Source organism: Panthera onca, chromosome B4 (assembly GCF_046562875.1).
Source record: "Panthera onca isolate mPanOnc1 chromosome B4, mPanOnc1 haplotype 2, whole genome shotgun sequence".
NCBI classification, from domain to species: Eukaryota; Metazoa; Chordata; class Mammalia; order Carnivora; family Felidae; genus Panthera; species Panthera onca.
Genome location: NC_138345.1, coordinates 19,191,792 through 19,210,199, shown reverse-complemented (window position 1 = coordinate 19,210,199; position 18,408 = coordinate 19,191,792). Strand labels below are relative to the sequence as shown.

At 41.6% G+C, this 18,408-nt stretch overlaps 1 protein-coding gene across 14 annotated transcripts in view; it reads left to right on the top strand.

Moving 5' to 3' along the window:
* The window catches only part of NEBL (nebulette), a 357,579-nt gene extending 339,411 nt beyond the window's left edge, over window positions 1-18,168 (top strand). For all 14 annotated transcript variants that reach the window (XM_081796070.1, XM_081796069.1, XM_081796063.1 and 11 more), the window contains 2 exons: window positions 10,839-10,945; window positions 12,812-18,168. In XM_081796070.1, coding sequence (XP_081652196.1) covers window positions 10,839-10,945; window positions 12,812-12,988 — 284 coding nt within the window. In that variant the 3' untranslated portion in view covers window positions 12,989-18,168. The remainder of the gene's footprint in view (window positions 1-10,838; window positions 10,946-12,811) is intronic.
* The last annotated feature ends 240 nt before the right edge of the window (window positions 18,169-18,408 follow it).

Below are 18,408 nucleotides of genomic sequence, written 5' to 3'. Positions count from 1 at the left end.
GAAAGAGAAGGTTTGATCATCGGGAAGGAGATAAATGTGGCCATAGCATATGTGTCAAATGCGAAAACTTTGGAAGAGCTTTGTAAATTGTGAAGTGATGTACGTGGAAAGGACAGAATGAGTTTTTCATGTTGAACATCAGCAGTGAAAATGGAAGGAGTAGTTTTGGGTTTTAGGGATCAAATTTAACATCCAAGTTGGATGGCGGACTGAGTAGATACACATATTTGCATATCTGTCTTAGAGATAAAACAGTCACAATGTTACCTTTGCAGTCATGCATTTCCTTTCCTGCCCCGACTTCCTATTTCATCCAGGTGCCCCACATCCTCCCGCCCCAGGCTAGTAGGTCATGGGGATTGGATCCTGACTTTTTACAGGAACTACTTAAAATTTCCACGGGCTGATGCAGCCGGGTGACTTGTGTTGAGTCTCTGCCTTTTGTTTGGTCATTATCTCCTGTTGCCCAAGCTCACTGTTGTTTGTTTCCTCTCTTGTGGCCAGATTCCCTACTCCTTGCCTATTCTTATTCCAAAAATGTTCCTGATCTGCCCGTTCCACATTTTTTCAGACATTCTGGCTTTGGATCTTTATCTTACAGCATATATCTGACCCTTGTGTACTGAACTTGTTTACTAGTCTGTCAGATTCTTACCTAGATCCTGTCAAAATATCTTTTAAAATTGCATGCCTTTGATTCCAGGGGCCTGTTCCCCATCTCCCTACTTGACTGTGACTCTTGGTACCTGCCTATTTCTTCAGCCCCAGCCACTTACCTTAAACTGAACCTTGGGCTCCGCAAGGCCCAGACAATCCATTATGCTCATTTGCCCACATTTCCCTGTCTTCAAATCATGTCAGGGACACATTGATTCAGTTTTGTGTATGTCTGTTGGTTGAAAAAATATATACTTGCTCATTCAGAAGTGTTCCCAAGCCTGAGATGTGTCTATATATGATATTTAGTGTGCCTTGTCACTAAGGGTGTCTAATATAAAACTGTATTTGGGAACTACTTGTGGACTGATGCTTTTCCCAAGGGTCAGTATTTGAATTGATTAGCGCAAGAGTAAACCAAGTGCATAGTCTGTTTTAAAGTCTTTAAAAATAGGTTATGTCTATTTCTCTAACAGGTATTTATAGACTATCCTCTACAATGGCATAATGAGAATTTCTTTCATTGTTGAATAATGAATCTTTCTGGATGAGACTGACTTACACAATATGGATGGTAGTATTCATTGAGGAAAATCGGGATTTGCTATGAACTGACCTTTCAGTCATGGCATAACTTGTGTCGAACACTAGATTCAGTGCTGTGGTTTACCCAAATGGAAACAGTATCCCTGTATCCCTGCTATCCTTAAGTTCTTTATTGCTTTCATCTTATCAAAGAACTGCCCCAAATTATGTATTTCTTGTCAGAAAGTTATAGATATAGACATATATCTATCTATCTATCTATCTCTACATTATCTATATATCTATATCTATATATCTATATACATCTATATGTATATCTATATATATCTATATCTATCTATATATCTATCTATATCTATCTATATATCTATCTATATATCTATATCTATCTATATATATCTATCTATCTATATATATATATTTCCATACTGTGAATTCCTTTATTTTCTTTTTTGTTTTGTTTTGAGAGATGGCATGCATGTGTGTGCATAGACACCGATACATACCTTATTGATTTTGTGCCATGAGAACATTTTTAAAGACTTTGTAATTTGGGGCGAAAATCACTTCCTTTTCCCTCAGTGACAATGCTGCTTCTATGTGTGGTTTGTGTTACAGTTACAAGTTGGGGAGTCTCTCCTGGATTAGATAGCTAAAACCGAGAAACAAATCAGAGAAGAAACACACAAGTTGATATTCAAATGTAAATGTACGAGTAAACTGGTTAGATTATTCTGAAGCAAAATAGCAGATATTCCTAACTCTAAATCTCTCTAGTTCTGTTCAAAACACACTGTGTCCTGGTTCCATTCTGCCAGAGAAGATTCACAGACTTATTTTTTCGTGACAAAAACCAGTTAGCTTTGAAATCGCGACCTACTGCTTTTCCTGGCTTGTGAGACTAAGTGTACCTGGCTGATAATGTAAAAAATAGCTTATTTTGTGATTCTTTTTTTCAATATTTAGTGATTTTTTTTAATGTTTATTTATTTTGGGAGGAAGAGAAGGGGGGGGTGAGTGGGGGAGGGGCAGAGAGAGAGGGAGACACCGAATCCGAAACAGGCTCCAGGCTCTGAGCTGTCAGCACAGAGCCCGATGCGGGCCTCAAACTCAGGAGCCCTGAGATCACGCCCTGAGCTGAAGTTGGATGCTTAACGAACTGAGCCACCCAAGTGCCCCTTTTTTCAATATTTACGAACTGCAGAGACTTAAAACAATATATTAGAAATTCTTATTTTGGGGCAACTAAGCCAAATCTAGAAAAGAAGTGGTAAGATGTAATGCATATATGCATAGCACTAGAAAGTACATAATCTGGATGTTTCCTTTTGCGATTAATAGGTAAGTAGGAATCTTTAAATATCCGACTTCTATTTGGCTAGAGCAACATTGTAAATCTATTATTTAAATTTAGAGAAGAAATGGCTAAGCAGTCTTCTGGACTTATTATATTTGCAACTGAATTCTTAGCATGACTGTAGTGCTTGTCGCCATTCTGATGCTGACTTGGGGGAGTAACAGTGTCCTTGCAGGCAGTGTCCTCCAGAAGGATTTTGAAAATTGTCAGGTGGCATCATGATGGGGGTCTTCCTTGCTCAGTGGGAGAGTGGCTGAAGTCCTATTAGGGCGTGTGGCTTAAACCCAGACTTGAAATTATTCATACAGGATAAGGTGACTGAGTGACAATTGCCCTGAGTAAAATAGGATACTATTGGCAAAGGGAAGAAGAAACAAATCTCTCTCTCTCTCTCTCTCTCTCTCTAACACACACACACACACTCCAGAGACTTATCAGATGCCAAAAAGAGCCTTAAAAGAAATCTGAAAGCCATTGCTTCAGAAGTAATGCTGTTTTCTATGACTTGAGCTGGATTTTCCAAAAGTGAATGACTCATTCTCACCGTAATTTCTTCCAGCGATGTAACTAGCGTCCCATCATCAACCACAGTCACCTAAACTTCCTGTGGAGTTTCTACCCTGAATCTACCACGGAAAGAGTCCGTGCTAGTGACAGTGACCTCTGTGACCCCGACGAAGCCGACTTCCACATCTCCCCACGCACGAAACTTCTTTTTCTTTCGCCTTTCCCTCTCTGCAGTCTGCCCCGCCGCAGGAGTGAGTGGTCCACTGAGGAGTCTTCCAACTCCACACAAAGCCCTCCATGCTGGAAGCTCCTGTGCTCTCCAGACCACAGCGCCCTCTTTCACACTTCTGATTTCACAATGCTTATTTGCACATTGATCTCACACTGTCTTGTCATTTCGTCCATATCATTTTGCTGTGGTACAGTCAGACGATAGAGCATAGACTGTAGGGTTCTAGGGTCAGACTGTTGGTATTTAAATACCAGCTCCACGTGGCCCTGATATTTTTTTTTTTACCAAGTTACTGCACCTCTCTAACCTTCAGATTCTTCATCTGGAAAATGTGGGCATTTTGCCACCTGTAAGGGAATGGCGATTTCACCAGCTGATGCGTGTGACCCACTGAGCACAGGGCATGTTGTAGTAGGGGGACCCCAACTGGACTGAGACCAAGGGGGTTCGTGGGGAGCGGGACTTCCTCTGCTACAACTGGGCGAGTCCTGAGCAAACTGAATTAGTCCTCTAACATATAAGCACTTCATCCAATCAAATTTTATTGTATTCATAGCGTATGTTCCGGAAGGCAGAGTCCTATGTTACATCTTTCCCCCATGAAGTGTCACAGGGACACATACCTAGGTGATTAAGTATGTTCCCATGTATTGAATTGTCTTAAAGGGGGTTTGCAACACCTTAGAGTAATAACATTTATCCGAGAATAGAAAAGAAAACAAAGGTGATATCGGAGTCGAGAAGGAGAAAATCGTAGGAACCTAGCACTGGCTTGGGGGATGATTTTTGAATCTGTAAAGACATTTTTTGGCTGCACAGCCCCCTTTCTCTCTGAGGTCCTGTTCTGGTCAGCCTCGCCGAAGCGGGGTCAGCTTCCATTGGTTCGCCCTCCCTAGGTGGTGCCTCCTGGTTCTCGCCTTACCGGCACAGCTGGACTCTTGGATTCTTCCGCAGGGAGCTTCCTCTCGCTAAGATTTCTTCTGACGGTCTCCGGTTGCTTCTCGTGTCTGGGGCTAAACATTCGCCTCCACAAATACAAACAAGTCACGGAGGGGGAGACGTGTATTTTCTTTAGCCTGTTTCCCCTGCTGTCACAGAATACCACAGACCAGATAGCTTACAAACAACAGAAATCCGTCTCCCCCACTTCTGGAGGCTGGGCCTCTGAGATCAGGCAGCCAGCACAGTTGAGTTCGGCGAGGGCCCTTTTCCCAGGTTGCAGACTGGTATCTTCTGGTACCCTCACCCGATGGAAAGAGAGCTGGCTACTCTCTGGCCTCTCTTGGGGGCACGGATCCTATTCTAGAGGCTCTGCTCTCACGTCCCAGATCACCTCCCAAAGTCCCCACCTCCCAATACCATCACCTTGGGGGTTTGGATTTCAGCATATGAATCTTGGAAGCAGCCACCACAAATATTCAGTCGGTTTCAGGGGGAGAGGGCGAATTTAGGAATCACGTAAATAGGGTCACATGAGCCTCCAAATTTGTGTCGGGTTGGGGAGAAAGCTGATAGATAGCTCGGTGGTTCTTCACTGTGGCTGCCCATGTAAATCACTTGGAATCCTTGAAAAAATAAGACAGCGACGTTTAGTCCCTTCACTCCCACCCCACAGATTCTGATTTAACTGGTCTGGGGGACCTGGACATAACATGGTTTTAAAAGATCCCAGGTGAATTCAGTATGAGGCCAGAATGGAAACCCACCCACAGAGTAACTGATTCCCTGTCTTGTCTCTGTTCCCTTTTCCTTCCCACAAGGTTCTGGCCTGGCCAGAGCTGGAAATTTAGCATAGGAAATAGTAATGATTGCTTTTATTTTTACATATGATTTCCAAAGTTTGAGCACTTGTTTTGTATCCCAGCGATGATTATGCTTGTCTTTAAAACTTGGTGATTTTAACTCAATTGTAGGTTATCTCACTTTTATGTTAAAGTCTGTTGATTCATAGCTTATTATGCAGTAACCTGGTTTCTTAGGTACTTGTCTATTTACAGCTTATAATTAAAAACCAACAAACAAAAACCTGGAGGCAATCTGGCTTGTTTCTGTCTTCTGCAGGGATGGGAAAGAATTTTCTAGAGTGCTTAGAATTCTATCAGACTAAAAAAAAAGCATCTTGCCGCTGAATTCAGCATAAATGTTGTGGATTTAGCGCTCACTTGGGGCTTGTGGAGAGAATCAGATGCCAGGAAGAAGTGAGGCTCTGAATTGGAACCCTTGATGGCACCCGTAAAAGCTACTTGAGCAAAAAGGTCTACATCATGGGCCTATTTTATTACCAGTCAGCTCAGCCACCTTGCTCATGGCCAAGATGAGATCTGATGAGGTTCTGGCTCCTTATTTAATACTTACTTCAAGGCCAGCAGTATCTTCATACTTTCCCATTTACGGTCATCATTCATTTTTGCAACTCCCCTGTGGTTGCCCAAATCGAGATTCTTTATTCTGAAAACAAAAACATCCCACGATTCTCTAAGTTCTTTGACACATAGTAGGTGATAAAACTGTAGTCAGCTGTTAAGAAAATAGGACAGTAATGTGATTGTATCCTCTATTCCTGATTGCAAACCTTCTGAAGGGTGATTTTCTCCTTATTCTGAATTTTTTTTTTTTAAAGTAAGCCTATGAGAAACACTCCCAAATTATTTTCTTTGCTTATGTTATGTTTACGGTTAGCCAGCTGTTACAGACTAAATGCTTGTGTCCCTCCCCAATTCACATGTCAAAATCCTAATCCTCAAAATGATGGTAGTAGGAGGTATGGCCTTTAAGAGGTGACTAGGTCCTGAGGGTGGATTTAGTGGCCCAGAGGGCTCCCTCAGCCCCTCTGCCATTCGAGGGCTCAGCTGAAGGAAGTAGTTTATCTATGAACCAGGAAATGGATCCTCATCAGACTCTGAATCTGCCAGTGTCTTTTTTTTAAATTGTTTTAAAAATGTTTTTATTTATTATTGAGAGACAGAGAGATATAGAACATGAGCAGGGGAGGGGCCGAGAGATGGAGAGACACAGAATCGGAAGCAGGCTCCAGGCTCCGAGCTGTCAGCACAGCGCCCTAGGCGGGGCTCGAACTCACAAACTGCGAGATCATGACCTGAGCCGAAGTCGGACGCTTAACCGACTGAGCCACCCAGGCGCCCCTGAGTCTGCCGGTGTCTTGATCTTGGACTTCCTAGTCTCCAGAACAGTGAGAAATAACGTTTGTTGTTTAAGCCATCCAGTCTATGGTGTTTTTTTGTATACCAACCCTAATGGGCTAAGGCACCGTTCTTATTTTTGTGTGTGGCGTTTGGCCATCTACTATTATGCTATGGTCATGGTGAGGCTTTCTGAACCTCTCCCCCACAGTGGACTGGACTCCTTTTGAATATTCTTCCCCTTTTATTATGGGTGCATACCCTTGGTTCATTTACTCTACTGCACATGTTTACGCGTATTTCCTTATTTTTGCAGCTTCAGATTTGCGAAGCTTCCAAAACATGTTTCCTCTTCCATTCTCACCCTCTGTTTTATGATCTTTGTGTCTGCGTGCTTCTTGATCTTGGCTTTATCTCCTTCCGTGATAAGGAGAAACGTTAAATAGAAAATATTAGTATTGGCTGTTTGTGGAAGAACTTTACGGTGCACGAGAGGAGAGATTTTGGTTTTCTAAATACTATGAGACATTCCAAATAGAGCCTGAAATCCTTAAAGCTTGAGTCAGCTTCCAGACCTCTGGTCAATAAATCTTACCAGTATGAAATGAAGATTGAGTCACATTTGTGTGTTTGCTGTTGCCTTAGGATAATGAAACTATTGTTTTATGACTCTTACGCCATTGTAACAAAAAACTCTTCCACTTCAAGACTCTTGAATTGGAAGACTGTCATGGTACCTTCGCCATTATCCATCTGTATCAGTGCCGGTGGAATCTGACCCCTGGTTGAAGGAAGAGGGCACTATATGTTTTTCTCTGATATTAGGCCTGAGCCTAATATCTTGCTTTTGCAAAACCTTTGGAGTTCCGTATTTTCATGGAAGAATGTTACACACACACAGACTAGCTATCTTTCACCCAAATTCTTAATAAACCCAATTTCCAAAGCCATTGTTTTAAATCTCCGATTGCTTATTTTACCTACACTACATACAAAAGAAATCACGTACCAAAACAATAAAAAAAAAAGCAATGTCTGTGCCTCTTTTTAGATTGGCATGTGCTTTTAGTAAGTTGATTCCTCTGGGCTCTCAGTTATGTTTTTCATAGCTCTAATAGGAGCTTCCTAAAAACTCTTTTATTGTATCAGGTATAAGGCAGATAACAAGGTTTGATAGCCCTTGAGGAACGTGCATTAAGTAATGCAGCTGGAGAGGGAAATGGAATCGATAAAGGCATGAGGAGAAACCGTAAGAACAAGATAGATTATGTTTACCCCAAGGTTCCTCCTTCTAAACTCTCCCCTGTTCTCTCCAACCCACACAGATTTAGGGCAAATACATCACTTTCTTCTCTTGCTATATTTGACAGTGGCTACAGGTTCTCTTTGAAGGTCAGGTTTGAGCAGTCAAACAGGCATGAATACACTTGGTTTTTAAAAGCCAAAATTAGAGAACGCTGTTCAACAACACTCTTGAATTGTCAGTCCTGGGATTATGACATACAAATCATATAAATATGAACACATTACAGCATACAAGATAGCATGTTTAAAAATATTTTTCATCATTGTCTTTTCCTAGTGGTTGTCCCCCAAAATATTTTAAGATGGTTTTGCTTAACTCTGCACATCAGAAGGTGAAGGTCAGTTTGATAGTGTAACAAAGGATAAAAGTTTTTTTTTTTTTAATTTTAAGCAAGTTTATAGGAGTTTTACATTTAACTTTTAGAATTTACCAATAGATTAAAATAATAAGTTATAAAGCACTGACTTGTTTAAAAATTTTTTTTATCTTTACATTTATTTATTTTTGAGAGACAGACAGAGAGAGCACAAGTGGGGAAGGGGCAGAGAGAAAATGAGACACAGGATTGGAAGCAGGCTTCGGGCTCCGAGCTGTCAGCACAGAGCCAGATGCGGGGCTCAAACTCATAAACCATGAGATCATGACCTGAGCCGAAGTCGGATGCCCAACTGACTGAACCACCCAGGTGCCTCAGCACTGATTTGTTTCAATGGCTAAAAACCAGTCACGGCTGCCAGTCTGGGGGTACAATTGGTGCCCTTGACTTACATATTTAACTGGAAATGCCCTAAGTATTCTGAGCCATGTCTTCAGCTCGGCAAAGGACAGATGTCCAGGGTCACTATTGCTTGGGGAGAGCAATTGTTTTTGTCACTCCTCTCCTTTCATGCCTGGCATGCCTTGAACGTAGTGGATGGTGATAGTTGTTAAAATTTATGGAGGCTTACTAAGTGACAGGCAATGTAGTAAGCCCTGGGCACACATGAACTCACTCAGTCAATATTTGCTGAGTATCGAGGGAGTGAAGAAATGAATGGGCAGGGCATCCAACACACAGAAAAGCCTCTTCTCCTCAGCTGATTAAGTGGACTTAGATATTTTTAGGGATTTCATTATTTTTTCTTCATGAGTGAATTTTGACGATATGCCTGACTTCCTCTTGACATTAAATATTTAAGTTGAGCTGATAATGTTAAGAAGTGCGATGTTCTCAAGTATTTGATATTTAATGCTTTAATAACTTTAGAATGTTCTACAATCCAAGTAAAGGTCTTGGCAGCTTCTCTTGGCAGCTTCTCTTTGTCTCTTTGAACATCGAGACAATAAATAAACACGATCTGTAGCCACACTGTAATATGAATTAATTCAAGAACTTTTTAAAAATTTCCATTCAACCTAATATCACTGTTATCTGGCGAACACATTAATGATTTGTAATTTTCTGATGATTCAACTTCTTTAAAGTTTGACGTTCTCATATATCGTTAGACTGCACATGCCACTTATAAAATATTAATTATTTATAGTACCCAAGAATTATATCAGCTTTATTCTTTTATTATAAAAACTGTCCTAAATCAATCAACCTAGGGTAATTACTTTACATACTCAACCCAGTTGAGCAAAAATGGAAACCTATTATGGATTTTTATAGCACATGTATAAGTCTTACTAATGTATCATATGATTATTCAAGATACAACGAAGGGTGTGCTACCAAAATACTCTGATTCATAGCCAGCCCCATGCTTCTAATTACAAATAATTAAATATACTTAGAAACACACACGCAAGCATCCACCTACTGAGTTTGTGGGGTTTGTATCTAGTTTCTCTGTTGGTTTCTCTAGAATTCAGTGTTCTTCAAAACAGGAATGATGTCTTTTGAATGTCCCAATTAGTGATAAGAACAGCACACAGTGAGTGAATGTTATGTTACTATTTTCTTTTCTTTTGCTTTTTTTTTTTTTGACATAGAAGGATGTTTATGAAATTCTTTACATGGTTTGATTTGTTAGGCTTTCGTAACATACTCGGCCGACTTATTTAGTCTTGACTTACAGGCAAAATAAAATGGAGAACTTATATATTCTAAATAAAGTCTTCTTTTAGGGGGATAGACTCATTAACTGCTAAGCTAACCATATGCTATAGTTATCATCTTTGTAAAGTTGTATTCAGCTATATGTCTTGAAATATTGAGAGCATTCGTTATTTCTGTGAAAACATATATACTCTATCATTGGTTTGCCAATCCGATTAAATTTTTAAAAATTTCTTATTTAAAAAAAATTTCTGGGGCGCCTGGGTGGCGCAGTCGGTTAAGCGTCCGACTTTAGCCAGGTCACGATCTCACGGTCCGTGAGTTCGAGCCCCGCGTCAGGCTCTGGGCTGATGGCTCAGAGCCTGGAGCCTGTTTCCGATTCTGTGTCTCCCTCTCTCTCTGTCCCTCCCCCGTTCATGCTCTGTCTCTCTCTGTCCCAAAAATAAATAAACGTTGAAAAAAAAAATTTCTAAGTTTATTTCTTTATTTATTTTGTGAAAGACAGAGAGTGTGGGAGACGGGCACAGAGAGAGGGGGACAGAAGATCCAAGCGGGCTCTGCGCTGACAGCAGTGAGCCCGATGCGGGGCTTGAACTCACGAACCGCGAGATCATGACCTGAGCCGGAGTCGGACGCTTAACTGAGCCACCCAGGCGCCCCCAACATTTCTTCTTCTTATTTTTTTTTAATTTTAGAAACTGTCTAAGGGGATTACATAGCTCAGTAAAAATGAGATTTTGTTAAAAGGTTATGGGAAATTTTTGTTTTGTACTTGTGTTGTTTGCACGGAGCATCTGCTGTCGAGTAACACAAATATTTCTAGAACATATTTTCACCGCGTGTTAAACTGATTCCCTCTGTCTGTGCTTAGTGGCCGAAATGTGTGCTAATCTAGAGATCACTATTAACATCACTACCCCAATTGCACAAGACACTGGACATGGCATTTTGTTTCAGAGGATTCTAGCAGAGCATGACGTCACTTGAGGACTTGGGAGGGGTATTTTGAGACTCGCTTTGAGGCATCTGTGTGTGTGTTTAATGTGCAGCACCTGTCCTTCCTGGAGCCTATCAGCAAAGCCATTCTCAAGGCTATGGGTACATGCACCAGACCAGCCTGTCATCCGTGAGGTCAATGCAGCACTCACCAAATCTAGTAAGTATCAGTTTGAAGTGTTTGTTCTTCCCTGCTCTTCCCGTTTTGTCTCCAAAATAGAAATACATATGGAATTGATTTGCATGGAATATTTTCCATTTTCACATAAAGGGTAAATGCTGACCTTGCTGTTTGTACCCTTTTGAAGAAAGCAAAAGACTTACAGAGGTAAACCACTGAGAAAGGAAAGCATGATGTGAAAACATGTAACCAGTAAAACATAGAAAGACTCTACCAGAACGATATCCTGATTGTGACCTCACGATGGGCATTAGCCAACTGTGATCTTCCTTCAGGTCGAGAAAGCACAAATATCGGGTCACATTAATCCAAATGGCCAGCAATCCAAATGGCCACTACAGCCCAAATGACATGGCCAGCGTATGTCTTCGAAACCTCCCACTGGAAATCTTGAAGTACTTCCTGATTCCTTCACTAAATGTGAAGTTTGGAAGCACTGTTCAAGGTCATCTAGTCACATGGGCATCTTGTGCTAAATTCTCTCCACCCTCCGGACACAGTAGCTTAACCTTAGCCCTCAGCAACAAGCGGTCCTTCTAAGCAGTTGGAATTCAGCTTTACCAGCTCTGACCTTCTTTGTGTCTCAGCCAGTTTCCTCAGTCCCTGAATTCACTGAATTTTGAGATTTTCCAGCGTTCACATTAACTAAATTCTTGGTCTGTAATGAAAACAAATGTGGTGAAACTAAATTTATATTCTGGGTACGAACCACACGGCAGACGTGTGATGTGCAGAGATCTTCTCCCAGTTGGTACGTTCCTTTTTGTTTTGTTGGTGGTTTTCTTTGCTGCACAGGAACGTTTTAGTTTGATGTGGTCCCACACGGTTATTTTTGCTTTTGGTATCAATTCCAGATAATCATTTCCAAGACCAATGTCAAGAAGCTTCCTGCCTATGTTTTGTTTTGTTTTTTTTTCCCTAAGAGTTTTATGCTTTTAAGTCAAACATTCAAGTCTTTAACGTATTTTGGGTTAATTTTTGTGTATGGTGTAAGAGAGTGGCCCAGTTTCATTCTTTCACATGTTGTTGTCCACTTTTCCCAGCACCATTTACTGAAGAGGCTGTCCTTTCCCGCTATGTATTCTTGGCCCCTTCATCATAAATTAATTGACCATATATGCATGGGTTTATTGCTGGGGTCCCTGTTCTGTTCCATCGATCTATGTGTTTATGTCAGTACCACAGTGTTTTGATTACTATAGCTTTGTAATATAGTTTAAAGTTAGAAAGTGAAAATTTTCCCTATTATGTTATGCGTACCTCAAGATTCAGAACACTTGTGTACTAAATTTCTGTCACCGGGATTCAGAAACCTACAAAGTAAGTATATTATGTGTTTTTCTTTTATTTTGTGTTACGTGTTTTTAAGAGGAAGCAAAAATCCTTTGTATCTGTTTAAGAAAAATTCATTTCCTCTCCCTGGCGGGGATGGGGGACAGCAACAGCGACGTGGCTGTGTCTCCACTAGGAGAGCTTTTCTCTGAAGAATGTGGAAGAGGGGAGAATCTCCATGACCTGAGGTCTCTGGGGTTATCTGTAGCTGGGGAAGGTGGCTTTACTGCCTTAAAGCTTACTTTGTTGATGGGCTGGTGATTGTAGCTAGGGCCTTTCTCTGTCCCCATTCTGGGCCCCCAAACATTAACCTTTTTGCTAGACTGGTAAACTGGAGCTGGACACAACTGAGACAGACGCTAGGCTCAGGTGTGCAGATCTCCAGAAATAAGTCCTATACTGGGGAACATTCCTAGTAGTTACCTTACCGCGTGGGGGCTGGCTTGCTGTGATTGGCATTTGTGGCCGTAACTAGTTCGTATCCGTCACGTGACCCGCTCTTTCCTTTCTCAGAGGACCTACCGAGCCATGTACGATTACAGCGCCCAGGATGAAGACGAAGTCTCCTTCAGGGACGGCGACTACATCGTCAACGTGCAGCCCATCGACGACGGCTGGATGTACGGCACGGTGCAGAGAACTGGGAAAACGGGGATGCTCCCGGCGAATTACATCGAGTTTGTTAATTAATTATCTCCCCTTGTCTTTGAGCTTTATTCTAATGTATACTAGACCTAATCTTTTTAAAGGCTAGAAGATACTTTTAAGACAACTTGGCAGTTATTTTACAATAATCTCTCTCTACTTTGACAATTAGACACGCAGGTACCAGGAAGAGGGAATGACTTCTGGGCTGAAAACAGCAGCATTTTCAGGAGTTGCTGTAAACAAAATCTTTAGGTCTGGAGACCCTGGTGCTGCTAACTGTGTTAATGGTTTCCTTTGACTGGCTTTCGAACACCGCTGGGAAATGTATTTTTGTAGACTTTAATAGAGATGTTGAGTGTCCCTTAAATGTAACAAGTCTCTGAAACTTCTTAGCTGTCACTTTGGAACCACCAGAAGCCGATTCTCTTAATTCAGTAACACGGCCAATGGTTTAAAAACAGTTAGCTTTTGAGTCATTGGGGAATTTCCAATTCAAGTGAAAATTGCCTAATAAACATAAGCAGTGGCAGAATGACAGTTTGGTTACAATTATACTGACTGGTGGCCTTAGGGACCTAGAAACTTCTACCGAACAGACATTTCCTTGTTCCCTAGGCTGACTTGGGTCTATTTATTTCTCATTTGTATCAAGGGATACCCTTCTCTCCACTTACATCCTGTGGGCCCGAGTCTACGCTTGACTGCACAGAATGTCAGGACCAAATGATGTCACAGCTACTCCGCAAAGGGCAAAGTTTAAAGTCATCGCTGTTCTTTCCCTAGTAGCTTTTACCCTGCTGCATGTCACGTAGGTTCAAGCTCTGTAACATAGGCAGCCGCACTGCCCGTCCCTGTTATGAAAACAAAAACCGTGGCTGATAACCTCACAGCCCCTCCCTCTAGCGGCCAGCTCATCAGAAAAACATCCTTGGAAAAGTTGCTTGAGATCCTCTCTCTGTCCTGCACTCTAGTTTCGAAGGATTTACACCTTTAGGAAATAGACGTCTACTCTAGCACATAAGTGGTTTAGGTGTTTACTGAGCAACTTTCATTAACTTAATGCCGCCGTTGATTGAAAAGGAAAGAAAACGGACTAGGAGCCAGTGACGACGCAGTGTACTAGAGGCGACACGTGAGCAAAAAGTCCCCCCCTCCACACCGAGATGAGCCGGTTTCCTGTTTTGGAAAACGGCATTCAGATCTGGGAATGGAAATCTAGCCACCGAAACCGCTTAGACTTGGAAAGACTTCCCTTCCACTTTCTTCTGGTTTTTCTTTTCTAAACCACATTCAGGGGGTAAGGTGAAATTGCCAACCGAGATTTTAGGTATAGGCCCAATAGGTTGTCCACTGAAAAAAGCAACTGTTGTCCTGTCTCGAATTTGAAATGAGAGAGCTTGCAGGCTCTTTCTGGACTCACAGCCATGCTACAGCCCTTGCTGGTGGCTCATGAAGGTTCGCCTGTGGTCCACAGTCTAGATCACTGGAGAAATGCACGTCCATCAGCGACTCTGTGTCTTTCTGATGGGTTCAGACGTGCAGGAGGGTAGTGTTTTTGGAGGTCTGACTCTACAGACTCACTCTACAGTGATGAAGCTGGAAAAGCCAAGTCACAGAAATATGGTAAAATGTATGGATCTTGGGGATATCTCCCTTCTATAGTATATGCAAAGAAATTAACAAAACATCCTATAAAGTACCTTTTTTTTTTTGAAGTGTTTAGGAGTCCAAAACCAAATGCTAACTCATTTATACTTTTTGAAAAGTTAGCGCATACTTTTGAAAATCGATAGTTTCATTCGATCCGGCTAAAAGAGCAAATAAAGCTTTGTTACACTCGAGCTGCATCTGTAAGACATTCACAGAAAAAGAAAAGACAGGAATTTGGGTAAAAAAAACTAGAGAGTCTTTTTGAGGGGGTTTCACAGATTACTACATAACCAACTGGACTGATTTTTTTCTACCAGTGAAATGGCCGGTCATGATTAAATCGACCCCATTCGTGTTTTGATAGTCTCGTAGGCAAACCGACAAACACAAGCTGAAATTGAAACATTCTTACAAAAATTTCTGTGCATTAAAACCTAGGGCAATGAACTTGCTCGATTTACTTATATTTCCCCCAGACAGTCCACTTTTTGTGAAGTCGTTGATGACATCTGCAGACTAAGTGTGGGACAGGTACAGTTTTTGAGAAATAGCACATTTGAACAGCAGCAGACTTGACATGATGCTTATGATTTTGAGAAAATACCGTAAGGCAGCAGTTTGATGCTCCACGGTCATTCTCATCCACTAATTTCAAAATCAGATTCATGGAATGTAGAAGTCAATAATTATTAGGGGAATAATTCTCCTAAGATTGGAAGCTTCCCATAATGTTTGCACAGCGGGATGTTTCTGCTCCCAGCCTCTAGGAGTCAAGGCCTGCTCAGAATTTAACTAGAGAGCAGTTACTCTACCATAAAGACTGAGGGAGACCGAGATGTCACGTGCTCCCGACACCATAACTTGATAATGTCACTGTTACTAAAACTTGTCAGGATATTGAGCATCTCGGCAGAAATACAGGAAACATACATGTATAATACCAAAGTGCTATTTTTACAGGATCATTTTTCAAAACTACATTCTCGAACAGGTGTTCCACTTTGCACGCGCCTCCCCCCTTCAATTTGGCGGCCCGTATCTCATACATAACGCTGGCGGCGAAAGAAGGGTTGGAAAAAAAATCCGTGTTTTACAAATCAAGTTAAAGGAGACTGGGAAATGCTCAAGCACAGGGAGCATGCACTTGATTTTCTGAATCTGATGCATTCTCAAGCCTGATAAAAAGCACAAAGGAGCAGGTTGACACGTGCGTATAAGGTTCCCAAAACACAACTCCACGCGGATCCTGTCTCTCTTGAGAAAAGCAGAGCCAACAGGATAGAGGACCTGTGTTGTGAGTTTTTGTAGCAAGCGTTTTTACTAATTCTCATTCTCTAGGGAGGATTTCTATTTCTCACCTGTGGCAAAACAATTTCTTCACACCCTCTTGTCCTGTTTACACTTCCGCAGCGTAGCCCAGTTTAAAATTTGTATCTGGTTGTCAGATCCCCGCGTGGTCCCTGCCTGTTCCTCAGGCTTCCCCCACCTCCAGAGTCCACACAGGAATTTGCCAGCACAATTTCTCCGGGCACCTTGTGTGAACATGGAGGAGGTTGGACTGGCCCCTCTCTTGCCAAAGAGCTTGGTTCTTTGCTCGAAGATGATGGAGATGTGGTGTTGGCAGGCCGCCCGCGGTCTTTCTCCCCCGTCATCTCCCCGTCGGGCTTGACGACGCTGCGGGAGGGCGGGAAACAGACTTTTCTCGAACAGTGAAGTTCAGGAGGTACATACATCTCTTTTTCAGGTGCGTCCACGTGCAGCGACATGTTTTTAATGAAAAGATAAAGAAAACGTGTGTGATCCTTTAATAGCACATCCCCTATATAAAGTGGATGGAGTTTATACCAAAATTATAATATACATATATTTTAAAAAGGTGCCTTTTTGATTGCCCTTGTTAATCCATGATGGTCTTGGAAAGAAAACCAAGCAAGCAAGCAAACTTTTATCTATTCTATAGTAATATTTTATTATACATGACTGGTATTTTTGTGGTGGGGGAGTGAGACGCTCCTGACAGATCCGGAAGGTGGTAACCGATTGTATTTTACCTGTAAAGGTTTAGAACTTTAGAAAACACTGACTTTCCCCATCTATTTCTGAAAGGTTCTTTGTAGATTTCTATATATAGTCAGGATGCATAAACATTAACTTCAGGCCTGAGACTTAAAATACCTATTGTAAGATAGAAGCATTATGTTATGAGGCTGAATTCATTGCAGAAGATGAGATTCACTTCATAAATGTCATTATACCTTAGCTATTTGCTTCTGATAATCTAAAAGTGGCTAGAGCGTGCATGTTCTGGGTAATGTGACTTCGAGGCGAGAAAGCTTCAGTTAAGCGAGGAACAACGCGAACTCAGTTAAGAATGCTAAAACGGAAGTCTCTTTCTGAAGTATTCCATGGCCCTTCGGATCCTTCCAGGCAGCTGACTGTCAACTGTTCATTAAAAAAAAAAAAAAAAAAAATCAGGACACTGTATGATGCTTGTGTGGCCGTCATTTCACGATGTCTAGACCGCTGGAGTCCACAAGCCTGGAAGGATCCCCAGGGCAGACTTCTCCCCAGCTGTCCATATCACTTCAGTACAGCCATGGAATTCAGATGCTTTTTGTGTTTGCTACACGGTGTCCGGTTCGCATAGTACACGCTTCTTTGTAATCCAGTTGCTGTAAAGAATGATTTGCTTTGAAGGTAAAGAGAAAGCCGCATCACAGTCCCATTTCTTCAGTGTCCATACAATGAATGGTGGAGCCTTTAGAGGCAGCACCAGACCTGTGGCAGGCGTGGTGTGGACATGTTGGCCTTTGACCTGTGATGGGAATAGAGAACTAAACCAATGTGCAGTTTGGATTCTGTTTGCTCCAAAAATGTGCAGTTGTGGTTGATGATTCATTTGCAAGGTTGTGCTAACTTTGAGAGCAGACGGTTTGGGTGGAAACGATGTTTTTTGAAACGAAGGGGCTTATAGAATGATACGATGTTATGAACATAATTTGGCTTTTGTTATGCAAATTAACACCAGCTATTAAAATATATTTTAGTAGAAATGCTTTAATTCATGTTTTTTTCCTCTACACTGTGAATCTTTAAGCCTTGGTGGACTAGAGCAACATCGTGCTGCCCAAAGGACTAACCTATGCAAACTAGTTCACATTTTAGTGGATGTCACAGTAATTGTGTACTAAGACATTATTTCCCCCGGGATAATGTACAACGGCACTGAAATAACACCTTAAGCCGAGCATCATGTGTGTTTAGTATAGTCACTCACAAACCCTTCAAGGCTACTATAATCATGAGTAGTGGTATTTGTTGAAAAAGCAAATCGCCGATTGATCTATTAAATCTCCTTGAACGATGTCAGAACAAGAATGACAGGTGGATGTGTCGGCCATGGCTTCAATGTGGTCACTGCAGATGTTCTGTGATACAACTGTGTTCGGATGCACTCTCTTCAGGGTATTATTATTCTGTGTCTTCTTTCTGTATTTGTAAGACATTACAACGCTTTAATTTCCTATCTCTACACATTCGGTTTGCTTAAATAAATGCAGGATATAACAAAATGGTTCTACTTCTTGGTTCTCACCTTGGTCTCTTGGTGCTTGGGTCGTTGCTGCTACCCCGGGAATTAGGTTTACCGTGACAACTTACGTTAAATCACACCGTAGTTATCTGCTGGCTTCAGTGCACTTCCATTAGAGAGTCATTCAAAACGTGTCTTCCTCCCCCAAATAAACACAGTTTTAAATGATAATAATCTTATGCTTTTTCCAGCTCAGTATCTGAGTTTATATCAAAGCACT